This window comes from Oryctolagus cuniculus, chromosome 14 (assembly GCF_964237555.1).
Source record: "Oryctolagus cuniculus chromosome 14, mOryCun1.1, whole genome shotgun sequence".
Classification (NCBI taxonomy): Eukaryota; Metazoa; Chordata; class Mammalia; order Lagomorpha; family Leporidae; genus Oryctolagus; species Oryctolagus cuniculus.
In genome coordinates, this window is record NC_091445.1 from 79398983 (window position 1) to 79418054 (window position 19072).

The 19072-nt window shown below is 38.3% G+C and overlaps 1 protein-coding gene across 2 annotated transcripts in view; it reads left to right on the top strand.

Annotated features, from left to right (window-relative positions):
• RAB3C (RAB3C, member RAS oncogene family) overlaps positions 1 to 19072 on the top strand; it is a 294344-nt gene that overhangs the window by 133093 nt on the left and 142179 nt on the right. For both annotated transcript variants that reach the window (XM_017344732.3, XM_002714050.5), the window contains exon 3: positions 11419 to 11537. In XM_017344732.3, coding sequence (XP_017200221.1) covers positions 11419 to 11537 — 119 coding nt within the window. The remainder of the gene's footprint in view (positions 1 to 11418; positions 11538 to 19072) is intronic.

A 19072-nucleotide genomic window follows, 5' to 3' on the forward strand; every position in this document is an offset into this window, starting at 1 on the left:
TGGACTTTTTTATATACCTAGACCTGGGTTTGAATTTGATTGCATAGGTTCTAGAAGACTCTTGAGATGATCATTAACTAAGTGTTCATAAACTATAGGTATAGATAAACTATAGGTATATACCGGGGCATTCCTGAGCAAAGCAGCATGTGTGATCATCCTATGTACCTGATATATAATAGGAATTCCAAAATAAATAAAGTTAATAAGATAAACATAGTTTCAAGGACTACTGACTGAAATTGTTCTAGAATTGTTGAAAGATAATAATCCTCAAAACTGAAAAGCATCATGATCCCTCAGCAGTGCACATAAAAGGACTGACATCAATATAACCACATCACAGTACAACTAAAGCACGCCAAAGATGAAGAAACACTTGTAAAACCAGCTTCAGAAAGAAACATAATTACTAAAGTGGTAGAGCAATTAGATTGACAGCAGATTGTCAGTGATAGTAATTGAAGTCTGATGACAATGGAATAATTACCATAAAGTGAATGCACGATATAAGTGGAATTGTATACCAAACCAAACATTATTCATGAATAAAGGTTAAATAAAAATGTATTCAGACATGCACATGAGAGTGCTTGTCCTTCTAGTCGACTTCACCAGTGGGATTTATAAAGTATGATCTTCAAAAACATGGAGACATAGTTTGAAATTCAAAAAGAAATTGTGACCAATGCAGCTGGGAAACATATGGATAAATATAAATATAAATATAAATAATAGTGTCTTTGTAAAAAAGAATAATGTCTAACTTAAGGGGTAAAAATTTAAGGTAGGATTAAATATGGTACATTGGAAAACATTATTATTTAAGGTGGGGAAGGATGACTGGAAGTTTTTCTAACTATTTCAATTTTGGAAAATGAAATTAAAGATATTAAATACAAAAAATGTAATATAATGAGCAAACGACATTCTGAATACATGAATTTTTTTCCCTTTATATAAATAAAAATAAAGTTTTTAAAAAGTAAAAAAATGCATTTTTATTTTAACATTTTCACAATCACTTTATATATAACAAGTATAATTTCCTAACTAATAAAGAGAAGGATTAGATTGGAAAAAAAGAAAGCACTCATCCAATCAAACAGAAAGTAGGAAAAGAATAAAAAGAAACAGAAAAATGATACCAAATATCATAGAAAACAAGTAATACACATTAAAGCAAATATAGTGGTAATTGCATAAATATTAGTTGACCCATTTCACTTGTACAAAGGTTCTGATGCACTAAATCAAATGTACTATGAAAGGGAAACATATATTTTAAGATACAATGTCAATTTAAAGCTGAAAAGTGCATAAAAAATTAGTTTTATTTATAAATGGGATCGTCAAAGCTTAGAGAGCCCAATGAGATACCCAAATTCCTATACCTAAAATGTGCCATTAGTTCAACAGGAGTGCATGTACTGACTTCTAATGCTGCAAGCTATTAAATTATACCTGTCTTCTTTCCCACAAATGTGTTTCACTTTACCAGCTGTTTCTATGCATCTAATTTCCTTCCTGAAAATATTAGTTCTACATATTAAAGACATTTTCTTCTAGAAAGCTGTCATTGTTGGCTGGCGCCGCAGCTCACTAGGCTAATCCTCCACCTGCGGCGCTAGCACTCCAGCTTCTAGTCCTGGTTGGGGCGCCAGTTCTGTCCAGGTTGCTCCTCTTCCAGGCCAGCTCTCTGCTGTGGCCAGGGAGTGCAGTGGAGGATGGCCCAAGTGCTTGGGCCCTGCACCCCATGGGAGACCAGGAGAAGCACCTGGCTCCTGGCTTCGATCGGCGTGGTGTGCTGGCTGCAGCGCGGGCCACAGCGGCCATTGGAGGGTGAACCAATGGTAAAGGAAGACCTTTCTCTCTCTCTCTCTCACTGTCCACTTTGCCTGTCAAAGAAAGAAAGAAAGAAAGAAAGAAAGAAAGAAAGAAAGAAAGAAAGAAAGCTGTCATTGTTGATGAGAATAAAAATACTGCAATCGAAAAACTTCTAAGTGGGGCAGGGATGTGGTACAGGAAGTTAAGCTTTTACTTGCAATGCCAATATCCTATATGGGCACTGCTTCAAGTCTCAGCTGCTCCACTTCCAATCCAGCTTCTTGCTAATGTGCCTGGGAAAGCAGTGGAAGATGACCCAAATAGTTGTGCCTCTGCCACCTATATGGGAGACTTAAATGGCTCCTAGCTTTGGCCTGGCCTGGCCCCGGCAGTTGCCTCCATTTGGGGAGTCAAACAGCACGTGGAAGATCTCTCTCTGTAACTGACTTTCAAACAAATAAGTAAAACATGGAAAAGAAGAGAGATTTAACCCACCCTTTTAATCTTCCTGGCCTTCTGATCTTGCTACTTCAATAACATGGATGGAAGATGAGCTGAGAGATGAAGGGAGGTGTATGACTGTTTAACTGAACTTGCAATTACAATTCTCTCTTCACTGGAGTCTGTGTTGATGCCCATACCTTCTGTGTGACTGCCATCTGGATACCAATTCCTTTATGCAGCATCTTCAGGGAGCTCTAGAGGACTCTCCCACTGAGCGGTGTCCTGGCATGGAGATTGGCTCAGGTGCCTTCTTTGTTAACATTCCTTCAGCTCCCTCCTGCCCCTGTGTTATACCCTGTAGCTTCCCATACATCATCTGAGACACAGCCGTCTTGGGGGTGGGTTAATGACCAAGGGCAGCTACCTGCTGTGGTATTTACTGACCTGTGAGAAACTCACATAGCTTAGCCATAGCAACCTGTGGGAATTAGAGCTTTCCCACTGCGACTCCCTCTCTAACACCTCACTATGCTATCTTTGTCCTGGTATCAAATACCAGTGCACAAACACAGATCAATAATTCCATTGGTTAAGCAGGTACTGGTAAACCAGTTAACTTCATGTTTGGCTTGTATGAAATTTACCACTCCTTTGTGAAGAGTTTGGTTTGAGTCTCAGTTATCAATTTTAGGCACTAGTAAAAGTCTTATGCAAAAACTGTTATCTTTTTTTTTTTAATCTTTTAAAACCTAACATAGTTGCTCTGATGCAACTGTGTTGTATTGTGTTTTGTAAACAAAGTAGTTCTCAACGTTGACTGAAAGCTCTAAGTTGCCTGCATGTAAGTATTTATGCCCCAGGTTTTGAAAAAAAAAAAAAAACTGGGCATAATCAAAATTCCACTGGGAAGAAATGTGTCAAAGAGATTAATTAGAAAGAAATAAAAAATGGTGTCTTCCCTGCCTTTGTGTTAAACATTCTTAGAAAACAAGGTCAAACAAAATGAATAAAGATGTTTGTACCCATTTGGTTATATATTTTATTAAGGTTTTAAACAGGGTCATCTGAGTGTTTAAATAGTGTTTACTGGAAAGTGTCTCCAACTCTCATGAGCAGAAATATACAAGTGGTGGATCTGTCAGAGTATTCTGACAATGGAGTCAAAGATCCCTGTAAAAAGCTACATATGCCTGGTCCTCTCTTCCAGGAAAGATGAATTGCCATGGTAACACTGCTGTGAAATAATAGGTCAAGTTTTATCCTTCTGCCTCAGGCTTATTTTATTAGGTTTTACTTAGAAGTAGATGCCATTGTAAAATGAAGGTTTTGGTGTTTCAAAGCGAAACATTGCAAGAAAAAGCTTGATCAATAAAATCCACTGGTGTGAAAATGGATAAAACAATAGATAGGGAGAACATTTAAATTGATTGAATAGCTAGTTAGAATGTGGCTTCTTAATACTTTCTTTAGAAAATGTGAGCTCCTTTTGCAGATGTTTTTAGAACTCAGTGCGAGTAAATGAATTCAAACTGATTGTTTGCACAAGATCAGTAGGGGAAAGTAGGTTTGTAAATTTCATTTTAATGGAGGATTAGCTGCTCTAAGGAAAAAAAGTTCTTATTTTATTCCAAAAATAAATATGAGGCAAGAAAGCATAAAATATTTAAGCTTCCTATGTTGCCTACTATTTTTATGAAACTAAGTTCAATGCTATATTATGCCTATTTATGGGAATGAAAAAATAAATATAACTTGGGGGAAAATAGCATCATTCAAAAGAACAGATGCTTAATCATCAGCATTTTGCTGTTTTTCTTGTTTGGGGAAGTTGCGACTTTAAATTTTTCTGTAACAGTATCCCAGTCATTTGGGGATGACATTTCCAACATGAAGCAATAAATAATTTTGTCATGTCAAACAATATTGCTCTGCCCTTCTGATAAAACATACACTAGGATGAATGGGTAGCTTCTAAAGTAATACAATATATCAAATAACCTTTTTTTGAGCAACATTAATTTGCCACAAGTGGAATATGATAATGCATCTTAGCAGAACATCTTTTCTGCATTTGCCTAGTGAGACTCTGCTAGTCTTCTCTATAAGACTGTCTAATTTTCTTAATTTTTCTTTTGGAAAGCAATAAAGGAATGTGAGGGTCATTGTGAAGTTCACATTGCTTTCAGCCTGATCCTGAGGGTTGCAAACTGGAATCAGTGACTATCAGATTCCTAGTGTTGCCCAAATGAAGTGCCACACAGGGAAGTGTCTTAGCACAATAGAAATGCATTTTTGCACTTTTGAAGGCTAACTGCTTATTTAAGGTGGTATCAGCAGGGCCATATTCTCTCTGAAGGCTCTGGTGGAGAACCTGTTGCATTCTTCTTTCCTAGTGCCTCGTGGTTACTGGCAATCCCTGATGTTTCTCATCTTATTGTAGGTGCATCACTCCAGAGTCTCTGCCTCTGTCTTACATAGCCTTCTGCTTTGTGTGTTCTCTGTTTTCTCCTTTTAGAAAGACAACAGTCATTGGATTAGGGTCCATCTTAATCCAACATGAGCTTGTGTCAATCTTACTCCATCTGTAAATACTCTATTTCTTAAAAAAGTCATTTTCTAAGTTCTAGGATGAGGACTTCAACATACCTTTGTGAGATATACAGTATGACCCATAATAGTACCTGTGAGTTGGAAGACTTCACTGAGCAGGAAGTCTCCAGTACAATTTTAATTTTAAATTGCTAGTTTGTCTGACTTTTTAGAATCATTTTCTTTGTTTTTGCAACTTCAATCTTTTGTAGAAATGTAGAGAATACGGTGTTTTGATGAATGAAATGGCCTTAATTTATGAAATTTTTAAATAAGCAAAACATGCCTGAAATAACTCCAATAAATATATTACATTACCTACCATGGGCCCAAACCTGCAATGTCATTCCCTAAATATTTATTAAGTGAATGAATGAATGTCTCAGTGTTAATACTCATGGTAAACTATCCTGAGCAGAGTTTGATCTCCTTTTGATGATTCATAACAATTCATTTAGATAAAGATAGCAAATTACAGGTAAGAGATTTCTACTTGCTTAAAAGCCAGATTGTTCATTTAGAAACTCACTGGTCAAAATATCTTTTATGTCTTGGTTTATGGTGTTCCCAGCTCCATTTTTGTTGACGTATTCTTTAAGTTACTACATATTATTTCCTTTGCCTTAATTACATTGTTTGTGTTGATCTATTAGCACTGATGTCTTTTTGATTTTTCCATTTATAAAATTATCTACTTTATCATGTACCAAGATTGTTTTTCAATCTATTTTTCTCTGTCTAGATGTTTGACAAATATATTGTGATTGTGGTGATATTATTTGAGTTATGTTCCTTTACTAATGATTCCCTCTATTCCCCTTTAACTCAACACAAAGAAGAGTAACTATCAAAACAAAAACAAAATGCAATATAATATGTGCCTTCCACATGGAAGCTATTTCCTCAATTTTAAAACTGTATATTATCTCTGCACGACCTTGAAGGGATTGAGAATGTAGCACATACAGTTTTTTTTTAAAGTTTCAATTAGAGAAAATATTCCAAGGCAAAAACAAAGACAAATATTCTGAAATTCAAACTGAAAATGATCTTAGCTACTATTTATCAAGCTGCCAATGTTTCCCATTTTACAACTTTTCATGACAGATATTCCAGCATTTGCTAACCAAACCTACCATTAAAGTAAAAAATTTGCTCTGAAACCATGATTGAGAAGTCAAAATATTTAAACCAACTAAAATGATTTTATTTTTCTTTGAAAAGAAAAAAAATGAAAGCTATCGCTCATGGAAGAACGCTTTCATATTTCAATCACATTTTTTCACCCCTCATTTTCTCTGTAGGAGATCTCCAGTTGAGGGTTTCAGGCACCGAAAGCCTACAGTTCTAGAAAATCAGCAGGTGTGCCCAGTTATTAGCGTCAACTAGGGACTGGAGCCATGCAGAGCCAAGATTCAGTGCCAGTTTCCTGAGCAAATTGAGAAGAGGCCTCATTTTAGTCAGTTGTCTTCTGAGACTGTTCATGTTTAATTACATTAGTGGCACTTGACATTATAAAGTGTTCTTTTCTTTCAAATGTAACCTTCTATCATTAGTAAATGTCAAATGCAATGAAGTGTTTTTCTGACTTACTTTCTTCCTGATATAATGGAAGAAAACACTAATGAGTTTGGAATCCTGAAATGATTTTCAATCCAAAATCAATAGAATCAATTCAGTGTCTGTATATAAGCTTAGTTTTATTCATTTTATTTTCTTTGCATTTGGAGAAGGTATTTCCACTTTGTATTTCTTACTACACTTCTGCTACTTGGTTCAGTTTCTTTCTCTCCCTAAGAGCTTCTGGGTGACAAATCCCTCCAGTTCGATTGTGTTTCTGGATTTGAGTCAGAATGGTGTTGAAGATCTGCTCCATGTTGAAACTTAAGTATTATCAGTATTATTTGAAAGCTTCTATTTTTTTTTCTTGAAAGCTGTTCTCTCATTCCACCCTGATCTCTTTTTTAAAATGTCAGTATTTAATGGCTCTCCAATTCTGTGGTTTCTAGCAGTTTCCTGTAACATTTTAATCATAATATAATGGAGCTTTGATTTCTGCTCTCTCAAAGATTAAATACACCCACAGTGTGAAATGGAACTAGTTTCTTTACTGTCAAAATAAAATTAACATCTTTTGAAAAGGAGATGCCAACACTGGAAGAGGTCAAGAAGAAAGAGGTAAAAGTCACAGTTTTCAACACGATGTTATTCAGTGTCTGTGTTGAAAACACGCCTGACAGGAAAGGTCAAGGTCACCTTTCAGCAGTGTCTGTGGTATATTGGTCCCCTACTGAGAAACGAGGGTGCAGCTGTCTGTTGTGGAGAAAAGACGGTGGGCATGGGATCCCCAGCCTGTGAGAATGATACTCAGTCAATGCCAGCAAAGAAAGCAAGCCATATAAAGTGACTTAAAATAGGCAAAAGAGAGAGAGAGAGAGAGAGCGAGCGAGCTACATTTACTGATAATATATTCTAGAAGAACCCAAGCCAAAATGGGAAATTTTTTCTAAAGAGACAGACTAATTATAAGGAATTCTATAATTTAGAGAATTAAACACATTACAAACTCTCCTTGTTTTTTTAAGCACAGTCTTTGGGAATTTCTTTCTGGTACTTTTATCTATGTCCTCTAACTTTCTTTTTATCACAATTGGACAAACAGTAAACTGAATTAAATCCAATGACTACCTAAGAATGTCAAAATAAGTTCAAGATTGGCTTCGTTCTGCCTAACAGATTTGTGTGTGTATCCCAATGATATTCATTTTGTTATATCTATGTTTATATCTAGCATATATACTTTTTTTAATATTTATAAAAGAGTAGTAATTAAAATACAATAAAACTTTCAGATAATTATCAGGTAATGTCATATATGAATGCAATTAGGAGCATTGCATTTCTATTACTATGGTTTTATAAATTAAGTAACATTTAGGTGATATTTATAAATAATTTTTACAATTGGAATTTTTAATATTTTTTCTGATGTGTTTTAAAAGATTTATTTATTTATTTGGCAGATTACAGAGAGGCAAAGGCAGAGGTGGAGAGAGAGAGATCTTCCATCTGTGGTTCACTCCCCAAATGGCTGCAATGGCCAGAACTGGGCTGATCCAAAGCCAGGAGCCAGGAGCCAGGAGCCAGGAGCTTCTTCCCCATCTCCCACGTGGGTGCAGGGGCCCAGGGACTTCGGACATCTTCCAGTGCCTTTCCAGGCCATAGCAGAGAGCTGGCTCAGAAGTAGAGCAGCCAGGACTCAAATCGGTGCCCATATGGGATGCCAGCACTGCAGGTGCTGGCTTAACCTTCTTCGCCACAGTGCTGGCCCCTTTCCTGATGGTTTCTAACGTCACCTACAATATTAAAGATATTAGGCTTTGGTGTCTTATTTTCTGATATTTTATCATCTTATTTTCTGACATTGCAATTTTATTTATTATACTTTTCTGTATTCAAGGAATTGTCAAGTTTTCATGTGATAAAAAATCTGTATTTCTACCTTTTCCTGTTTTTTGTCATTGGTAGTATATTCTGAAAGGTTTTTCTCACCATATTTGCTTATGTCTGCTATATTGGGTACTATAATATGTTTTCACCTTAATTTGACACTGTATTTTCTCTAATTCTACCCAATAAACACATTCTAACCAGGCAAGCCTTATCCCTGCTTCAGAGAATATGGGAACAGGCATAGTAGTTAAGACATCATGTGTGATGATTGCAACCCAATATCAGAGTGCCTGGATTTGAGTCAGTTCTGTTTCTGATCCTGCTTCCTGCTAATGTACACTCAGGGAGACAGTAAGTGATAACTCAAGTATTTGGGTTCCTGGCACCTGAAGGCCCATATTGGATTTTGGGCTCCTGGCTTTGGCCTGTGCTGCTCCTCCGCACGCGGAGGAGCCGCACCGGACCGGACGCTTGTTGTTCCCCTTTTTTACAAGTCTTTTCTATAGTAAAGTAAGAATAAGTAAACAGCGAACTCCCAAAGCAAGAATGAGTAGAGAGAAATGAGAAAGAACGAAGCAACGAACTTCCCCGCGAACTCTCCAACGCACTCTCCAACCAACCCACACCACCATGCTGTCTCTCTCCTCCTATATAGTCCTCTCCACCAATCCGTGCTCTGCTACCCACACGCCGAGTACGCTGCTCTCCTCCAATCAGGAGCAGGATCAGCTCCTGCAGGTCATCACTCAAGTTGGTGAGAGGCAGCTGGGTAGAAGCTGTTTACTCCTCTCCTAGCGCCATATTGTGGGAGAGCAGATGCATAGAATAAGTCTTAATTCCAGTAACAGTCTAATCCGAGTTGCTCCCCACAGGCCTGGACCAGTTGCAAGCATTTGGGGAGTGCACTAGCAGATGGGAGTTTCTCTTGCTCTGTCTCTTTTTCCCTGTTTTTCAAATAAGTCAATAATTTTTAAAAAGATTTATTTTTTAAAGATTTATTTATCTGAAAGTCAGAGTTACACAGAGGAGAGGCAGAGAGAGAGAGAGAAAGAGAGAGAGAGGGAGAGAGAGAGAGGTCTTCCATCTAATGGTTCACTACCCAATTGGCTGCAACTGCCGGAGCTGTGCCAATCTGAAGCCAGAAGCTAGGAGCTTCTTCCGGGTCTCCCACGCGGGTGCAGCAGTGCAAGGCCTTGGGCCATATTCTACTGCTTTTTCACATCATAGCAGAGAGCTGGATCGGAAGTGGAGCAGCCAGGTCTCACGAACTGGCGCCCATATGGGATGCCGGTGCTTCCAGCCAGGGAGTTAACCCGTTGCACCACAGCTCCGGCCCCATCAATAATTTTTAAAAGGGCAGAATATAATTGGTGCTGGTTTAGGAAAAGCCACAGCCTTAGTTAATTCCATTTCACACCCCAACATCCTCTCAGAATCATTCACTAATCCTCAGTTTCCTTTGATCACACTTATATGAACTTATAGGAACCAAATAAGAAATGCCACACAAATTAGGCGAGTTGTGAGCAATCCTGTCTCTCCTTGTTGTCCATCATAGAGTACAAACATTCAAACAAGAGGATATCTGTGTGTACATGAGCCTGTCCAGGTAGTGACAAGTATTTTCATGGCCATCCAACACTTGAAAGTGTGCCCTTCAAGGGCTGAATATTCAGCCATAAGGGGAGCAGAGGTGCATAATAGGTAACAAGGAGGCATCTCTAGAATAAGAGAGAAAAGAGATCCAGACTGCAATTGCAGAGAAGGTTTATGTGTCAGTCCAAAATGCACCTGAAGTGTACTGGGAAAGGAATGCTAGACTCCCATCTCTGGGGAAAATGGCAAAGCGTTTGGATTATAAGTGATGCCCTAGATCCTGAGAAAACAAAGGGGCAAGAGTTGGTTGAATTAAGAACAATTTCTTCAGCTGTAGTGTACAGTGGATGTGATGAATATGAGCCATTTCAGCGAGGTATCTGCCCCTAATTACAGTTTTACTATTGCATGTCATCTCTTCTCTAGGCATAGGACATTATTCTTGTAATCTGCCATCTCCCACCTCATGTAGACTGCCTCTCCACATTTCACAAACAACAGTCAATGTTAATTGACCACTTTTTTTTTTAAAGATTTTATTTATTTATTTGAGAGGAAGAGTTACAGACAGTGAGATGGAGAGACAGAGAGAAAGGTCTTCTGTCCATTGGTTCACTCCCCAAATGGCCGCAATGGCCAGAGCTGCACCGATCCAAAGCCAGGAGCCAGGAGCTTCTTCCTGGTCTCCCACGCGGGCGCAGGATCCCAAGGACTTGGACCATCTTCCACTGCTTTCCCAGGCCATAGCAGAGAGCTGGATTGGAAGAGGAACAGCCGGGATTAGAACCGGCGCCCATATGGAATGCCATTGCCACAAGTGGAGGATTAACCTAGTGTGCCATGACGCCGGCCCCTACTTGACCACTTTTTGTATATTATGCTTTGGGTGAAGCCCTTTACGTGAATTATTTCCTGCAACTCTGAATCATAGAGGAGTTTAGTTTACAGGGATTCAGGAGCTTGTCCATGTCCCCCAGCTGTCTGACAGCAGAGCAGAAGCTGAAACCCAGATCTATCTGACTCAGACATCCACAGAAAACACGTAGTTTAGTTCTCATTTTTGTAGTGGAATATACCAAGACTGAACTGTAAGCCCTGTGAAAACAGGCTCCTTTTCATAAACTCTGTTTTTCCCTTCACAATGTCTTGTACTTAGTAGATGGATGATAGACACAAAATGATGGAGCTAATATATCCTCTGGTTTTAAGCTACACAGAAAGGCACAGATTTTTAGATAGGTATAATCTTTCCTTTTGCTTTATTTTCTATATGCAGATACTGCTTAATAGGAGTGAAGATATGCAGAAAATACTTTGAGCTAGATCTTTACCAAGAAAGAACTTTGAGAATCTTGTGGTGCTGCCATATGGAAATCTTTAGGAAAAACAAGATTAGAAAAGATAGCTATACATTGCAGATTCCAGACTGTGTTTGGACTGTTACCAGAATTTTTAATTTCCCACAGAATGGATTGCTTTATTTCTAAAATTATCATTGTTATTTTTTAGGATACAGCAGGCCAGGAAAGATACAGGACTATCACCACAGCCTATTATCGTGGGGCCATGGGCTTTATTTTAATGTACGACATCACAAATGAAGAATCCTTCAATGCAGTACAAGACTGGTAAGTTATTCCAAATACTCCCATTACTAACAATGATGGTTTTCCATTCAATTCTCTCTTCTTCCCCAAAGCAATGAGCCTACTGTATTGTCTTATGTTTTCTTATTATAGAATGCAATCCCACCCATGCTTCATAAAACAAAGAAATGCTAAGTCATGCACAGAACCATTTTCTTAGGGATTGGTAAGAAGTCATTTTGATAATTTTTCTACATTTTACACATTCCAGTGCTTGGCATCCTCTTCTCCTTGCTTCTGTGAAGAATGGTGCAATGTTTTTGATTTTTTAAAATATAAATAATGAACAGGTTGGAAGTTTGCTGATGTAAAAGGGGGATGTAGAAACTATTGCCCAGTACCAAATCTAGCCTTTAGATAAAGTTGTTTTGTAAATAAAGTTTTATTGAGTGCAGCCAGATGCACTTGTTTATTGTATGTGGCTGTTTTTGCACTATAACAGCAGAGTTAAGGAGTTGCAACAAAAGCCATATGGCTTACAAAGCCTAAAATATTTTATGTCTGGCCATTTACAGAAAAAAAATTTGTCCATGCCTTGTCTAGAGGATTTGTTAAATAGCTTATTCAAGCACAAGAGTTTCAAAGGACTAGGTGAAGCAAGAGATAAATTGCAAAGCCCTTTCTGACTCATAGACACATGAAATCATCTGAAAATACCTTTGTCCATGGTGAGTGTGATTTCCAACAGATTTGTGCTAAGACTGCAGACCCCTTCATCCTGTTCTGCCAGCATCTTGCTGGGAGACATGAAGAACCAAGGACAGCGGTCATGAATTCCAGCAGCAGAGCTGTGAAGAGGGCAGGTATGCTTTGGAAAGAGCCAGAATCTAGCCAAAGCTTTGTGTGATATTGCAAAGGAAGTGGAGCTCCCACTGGTGGTGACTAGGACTGACTGAACCGATACCAAATACAGTCGTGGTCATGAGGAAGCACTGCCTATACACAAGCAAAATCAACAGCATTTTCTCCTTTTATTTATACTAATACATGGGTACTTCAAAAAGTTCATGGAAAATGCAATGAAAAATAAATTTATTTTGGTACAAAAGTTTTTTTTTAAATTGATGCATTTATTAAAAAGTTTTAAAGTTTAAATTGACACACTTATTAAAAGTTTCATTAAATTGATACATTGCTGTAATCCTGTTTGTCTATTTTAGCTTTGATTATCTGGAATTTTGGAGTCTTTTCCAAGAAGTCTCTGCCTATGCCAGTGTCTTGCAGAGTTTCCCCAATGTTTTTTTGCTCATAATGCATAATTTTCCTGAAATTTTTGGGATTTTTTAATTTTTTTATTTAAGGTAAACAAATTTCATGTATTTCATATATACAGACTTAGGAATATAGTGATACTCCCACCCTACCACCCTTCCACCCATGCTCCTGCCCTTCCTCTCATAGTTCCTCTCTTATTTTTTACAATGATCTACTTTCAGTTTACTTTATACATATAAGATTAACTTTACTTACTCTTTAAGTGAAGAGTTCAACAAATAGTATCAAGGAAAAAATGCTGTTCTTCAATAGTAGAGTCAAGGGCTGTAAACAATCATGGAATCTCAAATGTCAATTTCACTCTTACACATTTCATTTTTGGTACTATATTAGTTACCTCAGATCATGGAAAACATATGGCATTTGTCTTTTTGGGACTGGCTTATTTCACTAAGTATAATGGTTTCCAGTTGCATCCATTTTGTTGCAAAACAAAGCATTTCATTTTTTATGTCTGAGTAGTATTACATACTATATGTGTATCTATATACATATATATAAACATTTATTTTATATATATATATATAGATACACATATATATCACAATTTCCTTATCCAATCATCAGTTGATGGACATCTGAGTTGATTCCATATCTTAGCTATTGTAAATTGAGATGTAATAAACATGGAAGTACAGATAACTCTCAAATGCTGATTTCATTTCCTTTGACTAAATTCCCAGGAGTGGAATGGGTGGGTATACGGTAGATGTACTTTAAGCATTCTGAGGTATCTCCACACTGTCTTCCATAATGGCTATACTGGTTTACATTTTCATCAACAGTGGATTTAGAGTATCCTTTTCCTCCACATCCTTGCCAGCATTTATTGTTTGTAGATTTCTGTATGAGAGCCATTCTAACTTGGGTGAGGTGAAACCTAATTGTTGTGGTTTTGATTTGTTTTTTTTCCCTGATGGCTAATGATCCTGAGCATTTTTCCTGTGCCTGTTGGCCATTTGAATTTCCTCTTTTGAAAAATTCCTGTTCAAGTCCTTTGTCCATTTCTTAACTGGATTGTTTGTTTTGTTGTTGATGAATTTCTTCAGCTCTTTATAGATTCTAGATATTAATCCTTTTTCAGTTGCATAGTTTGCAAATACTTTGTCACATTCTGTTATTTGCCTCTTCACTATTTTGAGTGTTTCCTTTGCAGTGCAGATGCTTCTCAGCTTTATGTAATCCTATTTGTCTGTTTGGGCATCGATTGTCTATACTTCAAGTCTTAAGAAATCTCTGCCTTTGGCAATGTCTTGCAGAGTTTCCCCAGTGTTCTTTTTTAAATTTATTTATTTATTTATTTATTTTTATTTATTTGACAGAGTTACAGACAGTGAGAGAGACAGACAGAAAGGTCTTCCTTCCATTGGTTCAACCCCCAAATGGCCACCATGGCTGGTGCTGCGCCGATCTGAAGCTAGGATCCAGGCGCTTCCTCCTGGTCTCCCATAGGGGTGCAGGGACCCAAGCACCTGGGCCATCCTGCACTGCCCTCCCAGGCCACCGCAGAGAACTGCACTGAGAGAGGAGCAACTGGGACTAAAACCCAGTGCCCATATGGGATGCTGGTGCCGCAGGCAGAGGATTAGCCAAGTGAGCCATGGAGCCAAGCCCCACAGTGTTCTTGTCTAGTAATTTGATGGTATCAGATCATAGATTTAGATCCTTGATCCATTTTGAGTTGATATTTGTATAGGTGTAAGGTATGGGTCCTATTTCTTACTTCTGCACATGGAGATCTAATTTTCCCAGCACCATTTGTTGAAGAGATTGTTTATTTCCTGGGATTGATTTTAACTCCTTTATCAAAGATTAGCTAGTTATAGATGTATGGCTTGATTTTTGGAGTTTCTATTCTGTTCTACTTGTCTACATGTCTGTTTTTGTGCCAGCACCAGGCTGTTTTGATTCTAACTGCTCTGTAGTATGTCTTGAAATCTGGTGTTGTGATTCTTCCAGCTTTGTGTTTCTAATGCAGTCATACTGCAGTGATGTTTCAAGTTAATGACAGACTGCCTAGATGACATAATATATACCATACAGCCTATATGGTACTAGACTATACCATCAAGGTTTATGTAAATACATTCTATGATGTTACTCGATGACAAAATTGTTGAACACATTTCTCAGAACATATACTTGTGTGAAGTGACACATAGCCATAGCATGAAGTTCAACCTACAAGTTAAGATGCTTTGTTTTGACTATAACTGCCCTGTGGTATGTCTTGAAATCTAGTATTGTGACCGGCGCTGTGGCTCACTTGGCTAATCCTCCACCTGCAGTGCCGGTGCACCGGGTTCTAGTCCCGGTTGGGGCGCTGGTTCTGTCCTGGTTGCTCCTCTTTCAGTCCAGCTCTCTGCTGTGGCCTGGAAAGGCAGTGGAGGACGACCCAAGTGCTTGGGCCCTGCACCCGCATGGGAGACCAGGAGGAAGCACCTGGCTCCTGGCTTCGGATCGGCACAGCGCACTGGCTGCAGCGGCCATTTGGGGGGTGAACCAATGGAAGGAAGACCTTTCTCTCTTTCTCTCTGTCTCTCTCACTGTCTAACTCTGCCTGTCCAAAAAAAAAAAAAAAAAAAAAAAAAAATCTGGTATTGTGATATCTCTAGCTTTGTTTTTGGTGTTTAAGATTGCTTTAACTATTCCAGATCTCATTTTTTATACAAATTTTAGCATCAATTTTCTAGATCTGAGAAGAATGTCATTGGGTATTTTTATTGGAATCACATTGAATCTGTAAATTGCCTTTGGTAGTATGGACATTTTGATATTAATTTGTCCATTCCATGAACATGGAAGATGGAAGTTTTTTTCCTTTTTTTTTTTTTTTTTTGTATTTCTGTTTATTTCTTTAGTGGTTTTGTAATTTTCATCATAGAGATTTTTCACCTCCTTGGTTAAATTTATTCCAAGGTATTTAATTATTTTTGTTGCTATTTTGAATGAGATTGATTTTAGAAATTCTTTCTCAGCCATGGCATTTTCTGTGTATACGAAGGATATTGATTTTGGTGTGTTAATTTTCTATCCTGCCACTTTACCAAGATCTCTAATGTATTCCAATATTCTGTTAGTGGAGTCTTTTGGTTCCACTATAAAGGATCATGTCATTTGCAAACAGGGATAATACAATTTGTATACCATGGATTTCTTTGTCTTGCCTAGTGGCTCTGGCTAAAAATTCCAGAACTGTATTGAATAGCAATAGTGAAAATGGGCATCCTTGTCTGGTTCCAAATCTTAGTGGAAATGCTTCCAACTTTTTCCCGTTCAATAAGATTTTGGCTGTGGATTTGTCATAATTTGCCTTGATTATGTTGAGGAATGTTCCTTGTATACCCAATTTGCTTAAGGCTTTTAGGGTAAAGGATGTTGTATTTTATCATATGTTTTCTCTGCATCTGTTGAGATAATCATATGGTTTTTTCTTCAGTTTGTTAATGTGATGTATCACATTTATTGATTTGTGTATGTTGAACCATCCATGTGTACCAGGGATAAATCCCACTTGACCCGGGTGAATGATCTTTCTGATGTGTTTTTGGATTTAGCTAGTTTTTTTTTTTTTTTTTTCAAAGATTTTTACATCTATGTTTCTCAGAACTGTTGGTCCATAGGTCTCTTTCTTTGTTGTATCTTTTTCTGGTTTTGGAATTAAGTTGATGCTGACCTCATAGAAGGAGTTTGGGGAAATTCCCTCTTTTTTTCTTGAGAAGAATTAAATTAGTTATTCTTTAAAAGTCTAGTAGAATTTAGCAGTTCTGGGCTTTTTATGTTGGCAGGGTCTTTATTACTGATTCAATCTCTCTCTTGGTTATTTGTATGTTTAGATTTTCTATGTTTTTATGACTCAATTTTTGTAGATTGTGTTCAGAAATCTATCCTTTTTTTCTAGATTTTCCAATTTGTTAGCATATAGCTGTTTGTAGTAATTCCTGATAATTCTTTTTATTTTTCTGGTATCTGTTGTTAAATTTCCTTTCCTTTTCCATCTCTGATTTCATTAATTTGACTCTTCTTTTTTTCTTTTTTGTTAGCTGGGCCAATGGTTTATTAATTTTGCTTATTTTTTAAAAAAAAACAGCTCTTCATTTCACTGATGTTTTATATTGGTTTTATTTCAATTTTGTTTATTTGTTCTCTAATTTTAATTATTTCTTTCCTCCTACTAATTTTGGGTTTGGTTTGTTGTTGTTTTTCTAGATACTTGAGATGCATTGATAGCTCATTTATTTCTAATTTCTTGATGTAGGCACCAATTGCTGTAAACTTTCCTCTTAACATTGCTATTGCTGTATCACCTAAGTTTTGATATGTTGCTCTGTCATCTTCATTCATTTTCAGGAATTTTTTGGTTTCTTCTATGACCCACTGTTCATTCAGGAGTTTGTTTTTCAGTCTCCATGTGATTGTATATTTTCTACAGATTTTTTAAAAAGATTTATTTTATTTATTTGAAAGAGAGTTACAGAGAGAGGTAGAGCCAGAGAGAGGGCAAGGTCTTCAATCTGCTGGTTGACTCTCCCCAATTGGCCACAACGGCTGGATCTGCACTGATCTGAAGTCAGGAACCAGGAGCTTCTTCTGGGTCTCCCTTGAGTGTGCAGGGACCCTAAGACTTGGGCCATCTTCCACTGCTTTCCCAGGCCATAGCAGAGAGCTGGATTGGAAGTGGAACAACTGGGACTCAAACTGGTACCCAAATGGGATGCTGTCACTGCAGGCGGCTGCTTTACCTGCTATACCACAGCACCAGCCCCTCACATTATTAATCAGAGAATGTACTGGGTCTTGATTGGAACAAGACCTTAAGTGTACTAAATTCAGGTCAGTTTTTTGAGCTCTTTCCGGCACCTTGTACTGGGACTCAGAATGTCTGTGTATCTTGCAGTGCATTTACACTTTATGTCTCCTGTTCTAAGTGTGGCATGGCCATGGGCTGCTGTATTTTCTGTAGGAGAATATTACTGGGCTGTCTCCCTCCATATTATTTATTTACATTCTGCTTTTTTATGACACAATGAAGAACTAAAAATACAAGTGTGTTTTAAAAGCAGGAAATCTGGTGAGCAGATTGAAATTAAAAAAAAAAAAAACAGCAGACTGAGGATAAAAGTCTAACACTGTCTTCCCACCACTTTTAAATAATTCATGTCTAGGATGTTCAGGATATCATCACACATATGCTGCAATTAAAATGAAATTTCACCTTCCAATATTCCTTTTCTCTGCAATTTGCTCTTTTTCTTTCCCCTTCAATAATGCAGGGTAAATTTTTTTTAAGATTTATTTTACTTATTTGAAGGACAGATTACAGATAAGATAGGGAGAGAATCTTCCCACCCACTGGTTCGCTCCCCAAGTGGCCGCAATGTTCAGGACTGGGCCAGGCTCAAGCCAGGAGTCAGAAGCTTCATCTGGGTCTCCCACATGGGTGGGAGGGCACCAAACACTTGGGCCATCTTCTTCTGCATTTCCCAGGCCATCATCAGGGAGCCAGATAGGAGGTGGAGCAGCCAGAACTCAAACTGGGACCCATATGGGATGCTGGCATTGCAGGGGCAGCTTAACCTCCTATGCCTTAACGGTGGTCCCACTGGGTAATCTTTTTTTTTTTTTTTTTTTGACAGGCAGAGTGGACAGTGAGAGAGAGAGACAGAGAGGAAGGTCTTCCTTTTGCCGTTGGTTCACCCTCCAATGGCCGCTGCAGCCAGCGAGCTGCGGCCTGCGCACTGCGCTGATCCGATGGCAGGAGCCAGGTACTTATCCTGGTCTCCCACGGGGTGCAGGGCCCAAGCACTTGGGCCATCCTCCACTGCACTCCCTGGCCACAGCAGAGAGCTGGCCTGGAAGAGGGGCAACCGGGACAGAATCCGGCGTCCCGACCGGGACTAGAACCTGGTGTGCCGGCGCCGCAAGGCGGAGAATTAGCCTAGTGAGCTACGGCGCCAGCCTCCACTGGGTAATCTTAAATTGAAGTTACCTCATGTTAAATGTGGAAGAATTTTAGCCTGATAAGAACAGCTGAAATATGAAAAGCAGTTGCTAGGTTTTTTTTTTTTCATAGCTGCCTCAACTCACCCATGGCTATTTTCGCTGCAAAGTTAGAGCTGTCAGAGTTAAGAGGGGACAGTGGTATGATGAGAGCACGAGTGTCTGACCCCAGACTTTGACCACTGCTCCCCACTGGACTCCATCGAGTTTTTTCCCACTCCTTGGCAGGTAATGATTGCATT